Source organism: Oreochromis aureus, linkage group 7 (assembly GCF_013358895.1).
Source record: "Oreochromis aureus strain Israel breed Guangdong linkage group 7, ZZ_aureus, whole genome shotgun sequence".
Classification (NCBI taxonomy): Eukaryota; Metazoa; Chordata; class Actinopteri; order Cichliformes; family Cichlidae; genus Oreochromis; species Oreochromis aureus.
In genome coordinates this window covers 9,161,076-9,179,092 of record NC_052948.1, presented here as the reverse complement: position 1 = coordinate 9,179,092, position 18,017 = coordinate 9,161,076, and the positions used below count along the sequence as shown (strand labels likewise).

General features: G+C 39.6%; 3 protein-coding genes across 6 annotated transcripts; all 3 read left to right on the top strand.

Moving 5' to 3' along the window:
• Positions 1-881: 881 nt before the first annotated feature.
• On the top strand, positions 882-3,923 carry LOC116318267 (zona pellucida sperm-binding protein 4-like). The gene is made up of 8 exons (XM_031737224.2): positions 882-1,215; positions 1,336-1,520; positions 2,445-2,542; positions 2,704-2,861; positions 2,956-3,148; positions 3,233-3,410; positions 3,524-3,599; positions 3,819-3,923. Exons 1-8 carry the CDS (start codon positions 1,194-1,196, stop codon positions 3,914-3,916), a joined length of 1,008 nt encoding a protein of 335 aa, XP_031593084.2. The 5' UTR covers positions 882-1,193; the 3' UTR covers positions 3,917-3,923.
• Positions 3,924-5,122: 1,199 nt separating this feature from the next.
• chkb (choline kinase beta) lies at positions 5,123-14,499 on the top strand. 3 transcript variants are annotated; one of them, XR_004199313.2, is made up of 12 exons: positions 5,125-5,702; positions 6,823-6,931; positions 8,785-8,898; positions 9,048-9,181; positions 9,266-9,370; positions 10,963-11,021; positions 11,752-11,839; positions 11,934-12,042; positions 12,778-12,878; positions 12,986-13,067; positions 13,169-13,327; positions 13,465-14,499. XR_004199313.2 is itself a non-coding variant. In XM_031737245.2 (11 exons), the coding sequence occupies exons 1-11, from the start codon at positions 5,206-5,208 to the stop codon at positions 13,223-13,225; spliced, it is 1,422 nt and encodes a 473-aa protein (XP_031593105.1). In that variant the 5' UTR covers positions 5,123-5,205; the 3' UTR covers positions 13,226-14,499. The 3 variants fall into 3 exon arrangements, 2 of the variants coding, with proteins under 2 accessions (XP_031593105.1, XP_031593104.1); XM_031737245.2 differs by having other exon boundaries at positions 5,123-5,702; positions 6,856-6,931; positions 13,169-14,499; XM_031737244.2 differs by having other exon boundaries at positions 13,169-14,499.
• Positions 14,500-14,747: 248 nt separating this feature from the next.
• Positions 14,748-17,856, top strand: LOC116318329 (actin-binding protein IPP). 2 transcript variants are annotated; one of them, XM_031737312.2, is made up of 8 exons: positions 14,748-15,289; positions 15,378-15,566; positions 15,659-15,843; positions 15,913-16,264; positions 16,406-16,551; positions 16,671-16,825; positions 17,020-17,177; positions 17,306-17,856. In XM_031737312.2, exons 1-8 carry the CDS (start codon positions 15,038-15,040, stop codon positions 17,489-17,491), a joined length of 1,623 nt encoding a protein of 540 aa, XP_031593172.1. In that variant the 5' UTR covers positions 14,748-15,037; the 3' UTR covers positions 17,492-17,856. The 2 variants fall into 2 exon arrangements, with proteins under 2 accessions (XP_031593172.1, XP_039470466.1); XM_039614532.1 differs by lacking the exon at positions 14,748-15,289 and having other exon boundaries at positions 15,301-15,566; positions 15,664-15,843.
• The last annotated feature ends 161 nt before the right edge of the window (positions 17,857-18,017 follow it).

The following is an 18,017-nucleotide window of genomic DNA, read 5'->3' as shown; positions in this document are numbered from 1 at the left end:
TTTGTTTATACCACTTTTTAATTTACTCAGAATTGCCTCTCAAGATGCTATTATTACAAATTCATGACTTTATTGGGTTATAACGTAAAATAAACAGTTTAGTCGTATGAAGAGTGACTTAAAAAACAAATGAATAAAAATGCATCCTAAACAAGAGCTTGACTCTGAGGAGGTTAAGAAACTGTATATTCTGTTTGAGATGCATGCACAGTATAGATTTACAAAATGAATCTTAGGATTTTTAAAACTAAAATTTTAACTTGTCACAAATAAAATGAGCTTATGCAGCCAAAATACATAATCCTAAAAGCTGTTGCCTTCTTTCCACAGATGACCTGCTTACATATATTTATATCTTTTTTAATCACACAAAAAGAACACTTCATCCTGTTGTAGATTTGCAGCGATGTCAAAATGAAAGATAAACAAAAGTCTTTGTTTACACTGTGAAGGCACAGTGCCGGTCAGACAGACCCTGTGAAGGTTCTTGTTATGAAACTGTTCAAACAAAGCAGAAGGTTTTCACTCCGAATCAATAAAAAACAGCTGGGTTTCTGTATCACACATGATGTAGACAGTAAAAACCATGTCCAGCTATACACAGTAGTAAAGTTTAGCAAGTACGCTATACAGTACATGCTTTCTTTGCTTTCTACAGATATGGTATATCTGTAAAATTGCTCTAATTTGTGAGTGATTTATTTTTATTACCTCAGTGCATCACAATAGACAAAACAACATTTGGAGCATTTGATTGGCAGCTGTGGACAACAAATAGGATGTGAGGTCCTGACAGGCTATCATTAACCATACCTTATAAAAGTCAACATATTTACAGGATACTTTTCACAGAATCTGCTGTTCTTTTCTGTGAAGTCATGGCCCTAAAGCATACTTGTTGTCGCCTTTTATTGTTTGACCTGCTGGGCTATAGATCGAATGCCCAAAATTATGGGCAAGGGTCTCAGAACCCTCAGAATCCTGGATACCCACCATCTCCAGAGGGGCAGAAGCCAATCAATAACCCTGAATACCCTCAGCAGCCTCAGCAGCCCAAAAAACCTCAGAACCCTCAAAAGCCTTTAGAGCCATTTCACACTTGTGAAGTTGCAGAAAACTACAAGATACCCTGCGGCACTAATGAAATCTCTGCTTCAGAATGTGATGCTATAAACTGCTGCTTTGATGGACGCATGTGCTATTATGGCAAATCTGGTAAGTAGTTGTGCTTTATAGATAAACTATACCACTGATACATAGTGGTGAAAGGGTAAAAGCATTTGCATTTGTCTTTGTTTTCTGTATTATTGTACTTTTTTATTGTTATTGTCCCAGTGACACTTCAGTGCACCAAGGAAGGCCTGTTCATCGTGGTGGTGGCCAGAGATGCAACTCTGCCCAACATTGACTTGGAGACAGTTTCTTTCTATGAGAATGGTCACAGCTGCAATCCAGTTGGCAGCACTTCAGCTTTTGCCATCTATGAGTTCCCTGTCACTGCCTGTGGTACAATTGTAAAAGTAAGGGTTGAAACTGATTTAATAATAATGATACTATTAATACTACTACTACTACTAATAATAATAACTTTATTTATATAGCACTTTTCAAAACACAGAGTTTGCTGCACAGTTCAAATAAAAGCCACAAACAGCCACAAATGGTTACTTTATTTTCAGTAGACGCTTAAAACAAATAAAAGAGTGAGCTAACCTCGTCGACTGAGCAAGGCTGTTCCACAGTTTGGGCGCTACAACCCCAAAAGCACAATCACCTCTGATTTTAAAATCAGAGTGAGGGACAGTTAGAAGACCCTGGTTAGACAATCAGAGAGGACGGCTGCATTGATAAGGTGTTAGAAACTTAGCTAAATAAGCAGGGACCTGTCCATGTAGAGCCTTTTATGTCAATAACAGAATTTTAAAGTGGATTCTAAATTTCACTGGAAGCCAGTGAAGGGATGCAAGGACAGGTGTAATATGTGATCATTGTAATTTTCATTAGCCGCCTTGCTGCTGGATTCTGAACTAATCGGAGACAATCTATGGAGGACTGAGAGAAAAGTGAATTGCAATAATTAGGACGGGAGAAAATTAAAGTGTGTACTAAAAGTTCAAGACGATTGACCGACAGTAAATGTTTGATTTTCGCAACATTTCTCAAATGAAAGAAACAAGACTGGGTAACACTGAGATATGAGTTTCAAAATTCAGGTGCTGAATACCAAGGTTTTTAGCAGATGATTTGAAGTTATTGGCGAGGGGGCCAATGCACTGACTAACTTCCTTAGAGAAACTCTCTAAGCTGATGCACTAGAACCTTTTACCGGAATTGAGATGGAAGAAATTAGAATACATACAATTAATAATTTCACTATTCAGATAATTTTTTACATAGTTTTTTCAGGCAGTTATAAAGACTGAAATCCTGTCATTATACTGTAGGAGGAACCGGGTGTTCTAATCTACGAGAACAGGATGTCTTCCTTATACCAAGTGATTACTGGACCCCACGGATCCATTACCAGGGACACCTACTATGAGTAAATGTTTTAATGTCTTTATCAGTAAGTGGATACAACATTACCACGCATGGGGAGAAACTAAAAGACTGAAAAAGTTCAGTGAGAAAGAAACTGTTATTCAAAGTTCATAGCTAAATTACTTTATGAGTGACTAACATAAACTGTTTTTCTTGTGTCAGGCTGTTGTTCCAGTGCAGATATGTTGGCACCACAGTTGAGACTTTGGTTATTGATGTTGGTCTGGTTCCTCCGCCAAACTCAGTTGCAGCTGCTGGACCTGTGCGTGTAGAACTCAAGCTGGCCAACGGACAATGTGTTGCCAAGGGTTGTGTTGAAGGTTAGTATTGGAGAGGTAAAGCTAACTTTGCAAAGTTAGTCTCATTTAGCAGGGAATGTGTCAACAACTATAACTACTATCTTTTTTGGGACAGAAGAAGAAGTCTACACTTCCTTTTACACTGCTGCCAAATACCCTGTCAGAAAGGTTTTGAGGGATCCTGTTTACATTGAGGTCTACTTGATGGAGAGGACCGATCCCAACCTTGTCTTAACTCTTGGAAGATGTTGGGCAACCTCAGATTCCTATCCTCATAGTCTTCCTCAGTGGGATTTGCTGATTGATGGGTAAGAGTAGGTGGTGCTCTTAATTTGGAGGCATTTGTATTATATTTTTGATGTTTTACTGTACATGCTTTCCTTTAAACATAGCTGCCCCTATCGTGATGACCGCTACCTAACAACCCTGCTTCCCAGACCCTCATCAGGATTCAAGTTTCCAAGCCACCACAACCGCTTTGTTTTCAAAATGTTCCATTTTGTAGGTGAAGGTAGTTCAACCCAGCCAGCAGCTAAAAAGCCAAACATTATGCCTCCTTTACAGGAAAAGGTATAGCATCCCAATACCAAGCGAAAAATATCTTTCTTTTCATTTCATGCTTACTTTTCATTGTAACATATTTTCAAAGATGTGCTTTTTTTTTCTTTCTGTTTTTTGACCAGCTGTACATCCACTGTAACGTAGCTATTTGCCAACCTACTCTTGGAAATAACTGTGAACCCAGGTGCTTCAGAAAAAGTAAGTTGTACACTGACACCATCAGTGCAGTGTTTCCTGGAGTTTGATCCCTTTTTTTTGAGTAAGATGATTAATGAAGCTAAACAGATCATGATCATACCATAAAAGGTCTCAGCTGAAAAGGTTAATCTGAAAAAGAAAAAGTACATCTCCCATCATTTTATTATCTACTTAGTGCAAGTCTGATAGTAGCTGACACCTGCCATGTTTTGTCCGCAGGGAGAGAAATTGCTGGTTCTGTCAAGAAAGTCACAAGAGAAGAAACCACTGTGGTTAGCAGCCCAGGGCTTATCTTTGTTGAAAGAAGTACAAAGTGACAACATCCTAACAGATCATTATAATGATGAAATCTTTGAAATGACTGTGTTTCAAATAAATTTTCAATATTGTAAAAGCATTGCCTGATCCTTTCATTCCCTCACAAAGCATTATTCAGGTTAATTATTTATGCAGGCCTCAAATTATTATCCATACAACATTTCAGTGGGATTTAGCTTAGTTTTAAGTTATTTTTACTGAACATTTTGTATGTTTTAGTTCTCATATTTTAATATTATTTGTATCGATTGTAAACAAAAAGTATGTTAGTAATTCACAACAAAGATAAATTTAGTCAAATACAGTCTTGTGAAGAAAAGTTTCTTTAAAATAACAGTATCAAAAACACATCTAAACACATCTAATTTGAAACTACTCCTTCAGTGCATGGAAGTGGATCATTAAGCTTCATGTATACATTCACAGAGAAGGCAAACTTTCACATTTTTTTAATTATCTGATAACTACAAAACTTTTCATATCCTGTATGGCTATTACTTTCACAACAAATCCCAAGTTCTTCATTGATCATTTACAGTAATGATATGAAAAGTTTTTGTTTGTTTGTTTTATATTGTTATTGCTCTTGTTGTGACCACCAATTATGTTGTCACTATTTGCTGTAAAGATTGCTGTAAAAAAAAAGTGTTAAAATGACATGAAAAGTAAGGAGGAGGAGGGTTAGAGAAAGTTAATTAGTTGAGCAGTACACCTCAAAACAGCAAATTAAAATGTGTTTTTCTCAAATCCAACAAACAAATAAACAATGGCATAGTCAATTAGTCAAAACAGCTTCCTCACTTTAGTGTAATCAATATAAAGTACTTCAACTGAAATTAATGCAGTGTAAACATAAATGTTCCTAAATTAATTATAAGGTAAGAGTAATAATGCATGGCCTTTTCTGTTTGGGCCTCTGCAAATAAAAATTTTGGTTTCAACTAAATGGAAACTAAGAAACCTGCTCTTTAACTTGCCTGCCTCCCACATTCCTGCTAAACAATATCTGTGAATACACTCAGAAATCATATTATTCATCGCACTCAATGAATTCATTCAAAGATATGCGCCACAGGCCATTAAACAAATAAAAACTTCATTACCCAGAAACCGTGAAGGCCACGTATGAACGTACTGCCGGCAACTACCAATGAGGTTTGTGTGTGGACTCGCTCTCGAATTCTGATTGGACGTCGAATTCTTCATCTCGGCTCATCAAACCACTGGTGCGTATCTGCGTAACGAGCTTAATCTGACTATATTACGGTTACGTTGTCAGCCGCCTCCCATGCGGTTCAGAGTGTGTAGTTATGTTTGGCTCTTCCGGTTAAGCGGCTTTACCGGCGGACTGCGTGTGTCAGCGAGCCCCTCCTGCCGCCTCAGACCGACATTTCACCCTACTATTCCTTCACTCTCCGCCCGGAAATTCAACATGCAGCCCAGCCGAAGTGTGGCAAGCAGTTGCGGCGAAGTGGGTTTAGGCAATTCAGGGCCGGAGAATTACAGGACCTGCATTCCCACTGTCACTGCAGAAGAAACCGTTCCTCCAGATGTGAAGAAGCAAGTGGAGAGCCCGCTTGTTCTAAACCAGAGACACCTAAGGACTCATAGTCCGCTATTAGGGGCCAAATGTGATGACGACTCGGAGGCCGAGTCTTTCCGGGATGGGAGAAGCGAAGAGGTCGACCGGGACACCAGGGAGAAGGCCATAAATTGGTGCCGAGACTTTCTGTCGGGGTCGTGGAAGACCATTGAAGATGCTGATTTTCAAATCAGCATTGTCAGGTAAATTTCTGAAAAGTTACAGCAGTACGGTGGATAATAAAACACCATAATGTCTTCATTTAAATGATAAGGGGATTATTGTTAGTATGTATAGTACATTAGTATGTTTAAAAAAAACATACTAATGTGTAGGGACTAATATGTTTGTGTTCATGGTTTCAACTAAAGCTACTGTAAGACCCAAGACCTTTGATAGTTTATGCTACGTTGGATCAGCTGCAGGGACACCCCTTTGGTTATCTCGCTGTCAGACAACTTATGACGCTGTGGGTGTTGGAAAAGTGGCATGGCAGATCACTTGGTCAGCTGTGGGCTTATTCAGAGCTGACATTTGTTTGTTTGTTTGCCTCCCACACTGCTTTGTAGGTTCAGAGTGATAGCATACCCAGTGTTTTGTATGTCCATCCAATAGCCTTGACCTCCAAATTCTCAACATTACTGTAATTCACTTCAGTTTTATTTATACAGCCTCAAGGTGCTTTATATTGTAAGGTCAAGACCCTGCAATAACCCCCCCCCAAATAATCAGAACAACCCCCTTTGAGCAAGGACTTTGCAACAGTGGGGTGGAAAAACGCCCTTTTAACAGGAAGAAACCTCTGGCAGTCATCTGCTGCGACGGGTTGGTGGTAAAGATGGGACAAAAGACACACTGTGGAAAAGAGCCATAGATGAATAATAACTGAACTATGTGGAGTGGTGTGTAAGCTCATTGTGAGTCCAGAAGAAACAAAAGGAAAATGAACCTGGGACATCTTGTCACGTGATTTATTGAAAAATTGTTAAGACTAATCTCAGTGTGAGAGGTTTACACCAACTGAAACAGTCCAAATTTGAAGGGACACGTGAATTAACACCAACCAACTACAGTAGGGAGTCTCTCCAGCTGATCTAAAGAAGCTTGTGCCGTTTACTGGTTTTAAGGCTTAAGATATAATAAAAAGGCATCTACTTAAAACGAGTCATACAGTGATGTAATCTTAAATTTGCACCCAACAATCATCGGTTTACCCTTAAGACTTCTTGAGTAACTTTGAATGGCCTTGTCTTTTGGAAACCATATAAGGCAGAGATTTTTAGCTTGGCCTAGCTGTTATAACACTGTTGTTTTTGTTTGCAGTGGTGGACTGAGTAATCTGCTGTACCTTTGTAGTTTGCCCGACTATGTGCAATGTGTGGAAGATGAACCTCGCCAGGTGCTCCTCAGGGTTTATGGTGCCATCTTACAGGTTAGTCTGTCGAGTATGTCAAGAAGTTGCATCTGAATGTCTGTGTCTGTTTCTGTGGAAGATTGCACCCCTTTATTGTTATCAGTATACAGTGGCTTGCAAAAGTATTCAGCCCCCTTGAACTTTTTCACATTTTGTCACATTACAGCCACAAATATGAATCAATTTTATTGGAATTCCACGTGAAAGACCAATACAAAGTGGTGTACACGTGAGAAGTGGAACGTAAATCATACATGATTCCAAACAGTTTTTACAAATAAATAACTGAAAAGTGGGGTGTGCTTAATTATTCAGCCCCCTGAGTCAATACTTTGTAGAACCACCTTTTGCTGCAGTTACAGCTACCAGTCTTTTAGGGTTTGTCTCTACCAGCTTTGCACATCTGGAGACTGAAATCCTTGCCCATTCTTCTTTGCAAAACAGCTCCAGCTCAGTCAGATTAGATGGACAGCGTTTGTGAAAGAAAGAAAGTGTACTTTATTGATCCCCGTGCGATCATGGGGCCACCACTCTACCTACTGAGCTATCCCTGCCCCAGTTTTCAGCAGTTTTCAGATCTTGCCACAGATTCTCGATTGGATTTAGATCTGGACTTTGACTGGGCCATTCTAACACATGGATATGTTTTGTTTTAAACCATTCCATTGTTGCCCTGGCTTTATGTTTAGGGTCGTTGTCCTGCTGGAAGGTGAACCTCCGTCCCAGTCTCAAGTCTTTTGCAGAGTCCAAGAGGTTTTCTTCCAAGATTGCCCTGTATTTGGCTCCATCCATCTTCCCATCAACTCTGACCAGCTTCCCTGTCCCTGCTGAAGAGAAGCACCCCCAGAGCATGATGCTGCCACCACTATATTTGACAGTGGGGATGGTGTGTTCAGAGTGATGTGCAGTGTTAGTTTTCCGCCACACATAGCGTTTTGCATTTTGGCCAAAAAGTTCCATTTTGGTCTCATCTGACCAGAGCACCTTCTTCCACATGTTTGCTGTGTCCCCCACATGGCTTGTGGCAAACTGGAAACGGGACTTCTTATGGTTTTCTGTTGACAATGGCTTTCTTCTTGCCACTCTTCTATAAAGGCCAACTTTGTGCAGTGCACGACTAATAGTTGTCCTGTGGACAGATTCCCCCACCTGAGCTGTAGATCACCATGGGCCTCTTGGCTGCATTTCTGATCAGCGCTCTCCTTGTTCGGCCTGTGAGTTTAGGTGGACGGCCTTGTCTTGGTAGGTTTACAGTTGTGCCATACTCCTTCCATTTCTGAATGATCGCTTGAACAGTGCTCCGTGGGATGTTCAAGGCTTGGGAAATCTTTTTGTAGCCTAAGCCTGCTTTAAATTTCTCAATAACTTTATCCCTGACCTGTCTGGTGTGTTCTTTGGACTTCATGGTGTTGTTGCTCCCAATATTCTCTTAGACAACCTCTGAGGCCGTCACAGGGCAGTTGTGGAGCTGTTTTGCAAAGAAGAATTGGCAAAAATTTCAGTCTCTAGATGTGCAAAGCTGGTAGAGACATACCCTAAAAGACTGGCAGCTGTAATTGCAGCAAAAGGTGGTTCTACAAAGTATTGACTCAGGGGGCTGAATAATTATGCACACCCCACTTTTCAGTTATTTATTTGTAAAAACTGTTTGGAATCATGTATGATTTTCGTTCCACTTCTCACGTGTACACCACTTTGTATTGGTCTTTCACGTGGAATTCCAATAAAATTGATTCATATTTGTGGCTGTAATGTGACAAAATGTGGAAAAGTTCAAGGGGGCCGAATACTTTTGCAAGCCACTGTATGCTATAAATGCCATTAATTTTCACATAAGTGTGTCTTCTCTCACATGTGTGTCTACGGTATAGGGAGTGGACTCTTTGGTACTGGAGAGTGTGATGTTTGCCATTTTGGCTGAACGAGCTTTAGGCCCAAAGCTTTATGGCGTCTTCCCCCTGGGACGCTTAGAACAGTACCTTCCGGTATGATGTACATCTCAGTGTTTACACACAGTATATTCATACACACAGTGGGTTTATGCTGCTTTCTACTGCAGTCATTCCCATCAGTTTGTTTTGTTTGTCTTTGAAACCATGTGATGAGAGATATTGTTGTGTTTCTGTTTTCCCAGAATACTCGCATGCACACAAATCAGCTTTCGGACCCAGCCATCTCCGCTGAGATTGCCACCAAGCTGGCCCGTTTCCACAACATGGTTATGCCCTTTAACAAAAAGCCTAAGTGGCTGTTTGGGACCATTGATAAGTAAGTACATGTGAATGTTATCTCTCTACTACTCAAACTGTAACTTAGTCACAGTTAAAGATACTCTGTTTGTGGTGTTTTTAGATACATGGAACAAGTGATGAATATTAGCTTTGTACGTGATGCACATGTGAAGAAGTACAAGAAGCTGATGAAACTGGACCTTCCTGCTGAACTGAGAAGCCTCCGGTGAGTTGGAACGCAGGCTCTAGATTCTGTATATTGTCCTTTTGGACACAGTTTAAATAAAGCCTTAGATTGAGAAGAAGAAAAATCAGTGAGTCCCCTCCTGACTCTCACACTAGTGTCAGGAAGAGACAGTACAAACAGTACAAAGCTCCTGCTATAATATGTTTATGTCAGTCTGCCCCGGGCAGCTGTGGCTACAACTGTAGCTTGACTCCACCAGTGTGTGAATGTGAGAGTGAATGAATAGTGGAATTGTAAAGCGCTTTGGGTGCCTAGAAAAGCGCTATATAAATGCAATCCGTTATTATTATCATTATTATTATTATTATGTGAACAATGACGTAATTTGCATTGCTCTAGCCAACTGCTAGATCTCTTATCAGAGCCGTCTCATATTACATGCTCGAATTTTCATATAGGAACGCCAACAAAAACTTCACGAAGTGGGTATGAGTCACGCATTGGAGAGAGATTTAGCAGCTGATCAGTTTGTGCTGACTTTCTGTTTGCTGGTGAGGTCATAAGGTAACCATGCCAACATCAGGCTTTTGAAAATGAGTTTTGGTAAGTCAAAGTTGTAGGTCATTGTATAAATCAATGACTGTCAGTGTTGTTAGAGACATTTAGAAAACTGTCATGTATCCTCACCACCAGACAAGTAAGTTCACCACTAAAATGAGTCTTTATGTGAAAAAGTTTGCTGCATTAATGAAAGCTGCAAGGATTGTAGCTCTGCTTACGTTACTTACATGAATGTAATCTTTGGAATTCATGCTTCCATCTGATAGCTGACCTTTGTCCCAATGCTTCCACAAGTTCACTTGCTGAGTTGTCTGGGTAGTCTGACCTTAGAACAGCTAGAGAATCAGACCAATGTTTATTGTCTGTGTTTATCTATGAACAAATGTTATCTTGTTTGTATGTACTGGTCTCACATATGTAGTTGCTGTCTGCTGCAATGAACTTGAGCCTTCGGATTTATCTGAGTTGAAAGTGTATCTGTCACAGCATGTTGCATATTTGACTCCAGGGTACTGTTATCTTAGCTTGTTCTAGGCAGTTTAGCCTTCTCTCTATGGTCAGGAATTGTTAGTGATCAAAGTGACAGTTATATAATCCACTGCTTTTGTCACTGACGTTATTTTGGAGTTTTTGCTTTCGTACAAGAGTATTGATTTGTAAATTTTTACTTGGTTTGAATGGCTTAGTGTGCATCACATTTAATATCTTTACATATCCTGGCTGAATAGCAGAAATAATTGTGCTAAATCGTAGTATTAGTAACCTCTGACTTTTATACAGTGCTCTATCCATGCTGTCAATAAATAAGAGTGGACCTGTAATAACTGTTGATTAGTTCAGTTTATCTTACAGTGAAATATTGACACAGTTTATTCACTTATTGTGTGCTATTGCTTAAGTTTAATTCTGGCAGATTAGGATGTCTGCACTTTTCTCATGGAAGTTCTAAATTGTAGTGTTATATTGCATAAAATGCACTACCTGCATATCCATCACTAAGATTTGTGTTCAAGTTTCTCTTTTTCTTTCATCACCCACTTTGTTTTTCTTGCCTCATGTCTCCACAACAGTGCTTTGCTCGCAGCAACTCCCTCGCCAGTGGTGTTTTGTCACAATGACGTCCAAGAAGGTAAAATCTTCCATCCATCCATCCAGTCATAGCTCCGCCTATCATCACGCCTCTGGTGTGATCTGATTGATCCCACCCTCTGGTTTCACGGTCACAATTCTTATGAAAGCAGTGCATTATATAAGTCAAGAGCAAACTGGGTTGTAGTTTTTAGTAGGGACCGCTCATGTTCAGCTATAGTCATAGCTCCGCAGCTATTAAAGCATTTTCAGGGTTTGATACTCATAAGCTGACTGCTGATAAACTTAGGTCACAGAAACCGTTCCATGTCATCTTAAAGGTGTTAAATCGGGACTCTGTCAAGTTCTTCTAAACCAAACTGGGAATACTGGAAGTCCAGCTCTTTAGGACAGTCTTTGTGAAGCCAACATAAAAGGCTTGTGCCATGATGTTAGAGGCACAGTTTACTGTAAATTATCACTGTATGCTTTAATGTTTTCAGTATTCGAAGTAAGGGCAAAAAGGACATTTGAATTTTTAATATTTTTTTTGCATTATACAGTGAAGATTTATCATTTAATTACCATTCAAACTAATGTATTTCACGTTAAAGTTTTTTTTATAATGTCAAAAAAAATTTGATATTGGAAGACCAGTCTGGCAGTAAATGCTACTACTTCATTTTGTTAAGCTAAGCTAACCTCTGGTCTAATAGTAGCTGAAGCAATTCATGCGGGATTCTTCGGGGTGGATGACTGTTATTTCCTCACTTTTTGTTCTTTTCCTGCAGGCAACATCCTCATGCTAGAAGACGGAAAGCATTCCTCAGCGGAAAGACTCATGCTCATTGACTTTGAATACAGCAGTTACAACTACAGGTAATGTGTAGGGGATTGTTGTCTTGATTTAGTAATCAAATAATTTTCCCCCCTGTAAGTGAAGGTAAATAACTTAACATGTTGCTTTTTGTAGGGGTTTTGACTTCGGCAACCATTTCTGTGAATGGATGTATGACTACACCTACAACGAGTGGCCTTTCTACAAAGCCACACCAGAGAACTATCCAACCAGAGAGCAGCAGGTCAGTCCGAAAAAACACTAGTGCCAAATAAAGAGTATTCACATCAAGCTGCATTTTTATCACTGCTTAAATTACTTACTCCTGACATGCTGCATTGTAATTATTGTAGGATCTACTGTACAATATAAAGGGCCTTGAGGCGACTGTTGTTGTGATTTGGCGCTATATAAATAAAATGGAATTGAATTGAATTAATTATGAATATATAAGTTGTAATAATCCAGAAGGTAGTTGATGTACCATTAAGGAAAACCATGCAGAAAACTTTGATTTGAAACATTTACTATATATGCACACACGTAGATTTTTGACAGTAAGTCCTGCAGTCACTTTTAATAGATGCATAATAGATGCATTCAATTATGACACCGTGTTATTGTGCCGTGTTTTGTCTTGATTTAATACTCACACAGCTTTACTATGTTTGTTTTTCTTTCTCTTCGGTACATTTGGGATCAGATTCCTTATTTATTGTTTTGATATGAAGCTAGTTATTGAACTTTCTACTAATCTTTCCTTGAAAAATAAAACTGTGCTGATGTTTAAACCAAAACTCTGAAGTCATCGCCGTTGATGGGATAGACTGGTTATGCAGTGCCATCTAATGGTGAAACTTCATACATTTTTATGTTTAATAGAGAGATCAAATGCTGCACATGCATTTAAATCAGAAACAGCTGGTAGTTTCGCCAAACTCACTAACATGTAACAAATCCTTTTTTTTTATGATTTCAGCTTCTTTTTATTAGAAGTTATTTGGCAGAACAGCACAAAGACACCAACGTTGCTGTGGACCAGACACAAATTGAAGAAGATTTAATCATTGAAGCAAACAGGTAAAACAGCCTTAAATAGATTTTGCAGCAGTGCTGACGATCAGTTAGAACAACTTACAGCAGATCAACAGATCACCGGATTTTCTTTTTTTTTTTTTAACTTGTAGATATGCATTAGCATCACACTTCCTCTGGGGGCTCTGGTCCATCATACAAGCTAAGATATCCAAGATTGAGTTTGGATACATGGTAAGGAGGGTTTGATTCTTATTACTGTTGTTATTATTCTCTTTTAGTGTAGCACAAGTCACACATTTATATGCTTTGTAATAAACCGCATTGTCTTGCAGGACTACGCCCAGTGTCGTTTTGATGCCTACTTCAAGCAAAAGAAGCTCTTCAGCTGAGATCCAACTTGTTAATCAAAATGTACTGTCTCATATGTCTGTCGTTATCATTCTTCAAGCTTGCCCCCTACATGTTGTTGGAACTATGCCTGTCTGCTTAAGGTGAAATGACAAAAAAGACCCTCTACACCTCAAGCATTCTATTTTACGCATAAATACCCTTATTGTGAAATGTTGTCATCATTTTGGGGGCCACAGTTGATTCACAGCTGGTTTTCTTTCATATAAACACTTTTTAGATGCACTTCACTTCCTTGGACCATTATTAGACACTGGCTGGTTATCATGGGACGCATTTGTGTGAAAGATCTACCTCACCCTTGTGATGTTCATAGGGTGCATAGCTTTCATCCTAAAGGGCTGATTCTGACTATTCAGTGAGGGAATAACTGAGACCCTTACCCGTATGGAAAAGATATGTATAAATCTTATAAGGTTTGTATCTGTCCTGTGTGAAAACAACTTTTTCCTTAAACTATTTAAAAATATTCCACTCCAGTTATTCTTTAACTGTTACATTACAAACTTGCCTACATTTAGCAAATTATTATGGGAGGGCTTTTTTTAAATAAAAAGTTTGCATAACTTTTCATCACTGTAGAAAAAACACTGTCAGTTTAACTGTTAGAGCAGTTAGAAAGTGTAAAGCTGTACACATGAACTGGAGCGCTGACCTGTCATTCAAAGCAGAAAGTTTACGTGGTGTCCTATCACACTGATGTGGGAATTGCGCAAGTGGTAGTGGTGTATGGCAACTCCTGCATGCTTTATCCAGACAGCACCCTCTCCTTACTTGCACAAAGCCTTTCCCATAATGAGAACACATCTGAAACAGGCTCTCTTATGTACTGCATCAGCATTTTGCAACTTAAAGCAATATGCAGAGTTCATGTATGAAAATGGCTTACAGCATTTATGTCAGTCTTTGTATTTTAATTATAAAATATTTAAAAAATTGGTATATTTGTGCACGTTTCACCAATAATAAAAACGTGTTACAGTCAATTACTGTAGCCCATTTGAATGTGACATGATTCTTTTTTGTTTTGACATGCTTTTATTTATTTAGACTTTGTTCTATATTTGAATGAATGTACACCAATTTGACACTAAATAGTTTCCAAAACAATGCTTTACATAAAGAGGAAACTTGAGAGTTTACTCATTAACTACCTGTGACTGTTTTTGTTTTTATTTTTGAGGAACCGTTTTTCTGTAATTTTATTTTGTTAATGAAATCCAATTTAAATGCGAATAAACATATGTGCTTTGAAGTCTGTCTCACGTCTTTCATCTGCTAAAGATTTATTTCATGTCTAGATAAGTTTTACAGAGATGAGAAGGTAAGCTAACTACAAAGTAATTTGAGTGTCCGATGATGTTCAGACTGAACACTATCCCACCTCTGTGATCCAAGAATAGACCAGGCAGAAAGACTTACACTGCTCTAAGGTCAAGAGACACTTCTGAATCCACCAGGTCTGCTGCAGGGCAAGAAACGTTTTCTAGCATTTTATATGCCGTGCTTATTCGAGTGCCAAGCAGTACGAAATCGGACCCTGACGTTTTGGTGTTTACTTTGTTAAAGGTCACGTGACTGTGAGCGCTGAGGCAGGGAAATGGAGAGCAGCTGGCAGCACATGGACTAAAATGCTTCTATTTTTCCATTGTGCAGTGGTTGTTGGAATTCTTCAGCGGGCCTGGCTTACCTTATATGGAGGACCTGCATTTCATTTCTGAATTACAGTGAGGTGCAACTTAAAGGGTTAAAAATGGCCTAAACTTTGATCCAGACAGCGCCTTGTCATTCAGATGAATAATCTCAGGCAATACGTTATGATACTTTTTGAGTGGATAAGCTTTTGGCTGAAACACATTCTTAGAAGGATTTTGGATGCTTTTCCAATAGTCAACAACTGGATAGCGTCCTCAGGTGTCACAGACAGAGCATTATGCCAAACAGACTCAGAGGAATGGAAGACTAATGAGGCGCTGCGCACATATCTCCTTGGAGATGGTGATGAAACCAAGGTTACAGTCCAAACCAGCCCACATGCCTTTCTTGTGAGTATTAAGCAAAGTGTGAGATTTCCAGTCATACTGGTTAACAGAAGGCCGTTTAAAAAACTTGGTTTAATAATTTATTTCGAAGGTGAACCTACAGAGACTTTCAGAGTGTAGTGAGTACTTCCGAGCTTTGTCCCAGTCCAGCATGAGAGAGACTTCTGAGAGCCTCATCCACATGGATCACGTGTCCTCTTCCATCTTCCACAATCTGCTTGAGTTTTCCTTCAATAATAATTTCAAAGTTCCCCTAAATGAGTTGGGAGCACATATCAAGGTACAGCATAATATATAAACCTCCCTGCCTAGTAATTCAAATTCCTAGGAATCACGTAAGGCTTTCTTAAATTTCTCTTTCTGTCTCCGGAGGTAAGCAACTATCTTCTAGCACATGCCTTCCTCTCAAAGTGCCTGTCAGTCCTGACAGATGAGCTCAGCCCATCTAACTGTTTGTCATACCTGAGTCTTGCTCATGAGATCTTTTGTATGGAACTGAAGATGACAGTACTGACTTACTTGAGTAGAAACCTGCTGGAGCTTCCGGACATCATCAGGTAAGCATAGTTTTAATTCCCCGATTTTAAATATTTGTCTTTTTTCACTAAAATCGATTTATACCTCAGGTGCCTGAATGATGAGGAGAGGGAAGAAGTTGTCCACTTGAGGACTCGAGGAGACCGACACCTCTGCACCCTACGGAAAGAGAACCTGAGTTCTTGGAAGGATCCAGAAACAGAACATGCACGACACATATTCACCCTGCAAGGATCAGAGGACAGTGGGGATTGGTGTGCAGTTACAGAGCTTCCTTTTCGGGCTGATAAGTGGTGTATTACAACAGTGGTGCTTTACAACTACTTGTATGTTATAGGAGGTTACAGGGAGCGTATGAAGAGAGGCTGGGAGTTCAGCATGGCTTCCTTTCGATACAATCCCTTTACTCAGACGTGGGTCACCACATCTCCTCTGATAAAAGTAAGCAGCCTCCCAGTTTGTGTCTCAAGCGGGTGGCCAGTCTGCCTGTCTGTCTTAGCCCCAGCAAATTCCTCTTGCCTTGTCTTTTTCCATCGTTTATATAACACTAATGAAAAGTGTCGCCATCTGTCATATCCACAGCACAGAAGGCACTTCAGTGCAGTGGCCTGTGAAGGCTGCATTTACGCAGTGGGAGGCTGGTACTTGGACTCTCTAGTAACTCCAGACTCCAGCACAGCTCTCTACACAGCTGTAGAGTGCTATGACCCATGGAAAGATACGTGGAGGTTTGTTTCCTCTATGTTAGTTCAAAACAGCTAACAGCTTTCTGCAGCACTTGATGCTTTCTAACTGTTTCTCTTTCAGAAAAAGCTTCCTTTAGTTATTGTTATAATCTCTGCCTCAGGTTTGTGTCCTCATTGCCACTCACTGACTTCCAGTTCACCATGTCTTTGTCTCACGATGTTCCTCTTGCTACAAGCCTTGGACACTGTATCTATGTGCTGGGGAGCATCCAGAGGACTGGAGAGAAGTTATTACTGCAGTACAACACAAAGCAAGGTGCATAAATCTGGAAAAAAGCAACCAAGCTCAGCAAAAGAAACCTGGTTTTACTTCCAGCACAGAAAGCTCACTCTTATGTGTGCTGTTGTCTGCAAAATGACTTCAGTATAGTTCACCGGCTCTAGATTTACATTAACAAGCTGTACACCAATTCCTAAATGTTTTTTTTGAATTCATTCTTTCTCTATTAGATGTATGGTCTGAACTGCTTCCCACCCTTACCAGAGCCAGCGTAGATCTCCCTACACTTTACTTCCTGGGGGCCACAGACAGGCTGCTTGTGATTGGTGGCAACAACTCAGAGAATGTGATAACCTCGTTTCATGTGGAAAAACAGAAATGGGGGCCGGTAAACATTTAACAAACCCACACTCATATTAGAAGAGCACTGGATTATCTGGATCCCTAAATAACATATTCATTCAAAGTAATTTTTAACTCCAATTAAAATGTTGATAATGCTCTTTTTTTCCCCAGGTGTACAGCGCTGAGAAAGTGGCATTTGCAGGTCAGGGGACAGTGGCTGGTGATCAAATCCTGATGATGCCGAGTGTTGAGCACAACACTGTTGTTAGCATGGACCTCCAAACGCTCTCCCTCAGAGCTCTCCCTCCTCTACCCATCTCCACTCGCTATGAAGCTACCTTTTATCTTTATTTCTAATGCTATGGTTAGCATCTTTGCACACATATGTTGTGTGCAGGTTCAATAGCCCAAGTACTTCTAGATCACTTGCCAGTCCTTATATTGTCCTTCATATTTATAAGGAAATTATAAAGAGAATATATACATATATATATATAGAGAGAGAGAGAGAGAGATTCAAAATTTCTGTTCATTTGTCTTAGTCTCCATAAAGTATCCTAAAATGTAAGACCGGTTTACCCCGCTATGTTGAATGTTTGATTTGTTTACATTAAAATAATGCAGTATATACAATGCAGTGCATTTCTTGCCTTGATTAACACCTTTAATTCCTACTAACCATTCTCATCCGTTTTAAATATAAAACTGGTATTACAGTGTTTTATTTATTTATTTATTGGTGCCATATCAGAGATGTACTTCTAAGTAGGTGAAATGTCACATGGCTCTCTGTTACTTCTTAACACAGCACTGCAGCGGATTCAGTTACGTAGCCAGTTAGGCTCTGTCTCTGTTTGGTGTTTTGTTACAATGACATGGGGGA

What these genes read in the sequence shown, in the direction of transcription:
- LOC116318267 (XM_031737224.2), top strand. Translation starts at nt 1,194, where the DNA reads ATGTGCTATTATGGCAAATCTG. An exon ending in GTGCTATTATGGCAAATCTG is followed by an intron (nt 1,216 to 1,335) that starts GTAAGTAGTTGT and finishes TTATTGTCCCAG; the next exon opens with TGACACTTCAGTGCACCAAG. An exon ending in ACCCAGGTGCTTCAGAAAAA is followed by an intron (nt 3,600 to 3,818) that starts GTAAGTTGTACA and finishes TTTTGTCCGCAG; the next exon opens with GGAGAGAAATTGCTGGTTCT.
- chkb (XM_031737244.2), top strand. Translation starts at nt 5,206, where the DNA reads ATGCGGTTCAGAGTGTGTAGTTATGTTTGGCTCTTCCGGTTAAGCGGC. An exon ending in CTGTTTGGGACCATTGATAA is followed by an intron (nt 9,182 to 9,265) that starts GTAAGTACATGT and finishes TGGTGTTTTTAG; the next exon opens with ATACATGGAACAAGTGATGA. An exon ending in AGATTGAGTTTGGATACATG is followed by an intron (nt 13,068 to 13,168) that starts GTAAGGAGGGTT and finishes ATTGTCTTGCAG; the next exon opens with GACTACGCCCAGTGTCGTTT.
- LOC116318329 (XM_031737312.2), top strand. Translation starts at nt 15,038, where the DNA reads ATGAATAATCTCAGGCAATACGTTATGATACTTTTTGAGTGGATAAGC. An exon ending in CCAGCCCACATGCCTTTCTT is followed by an intron (nt 15,290 to 15,377) that starts GTGAGTATTAAG and finishes TTTATTTCGAAG; the next exon opens with GTGAACCTACAGAGACTTTC. An exon ending in GAGCTTCCGGACATCATCAG is followed by an intron (nt 15,844 to 15,912) that starts GTAAGCATAGTT and finishes TTTATACCTCAG; the next exon opens with GTGCCTGAATGATGAGGAGA.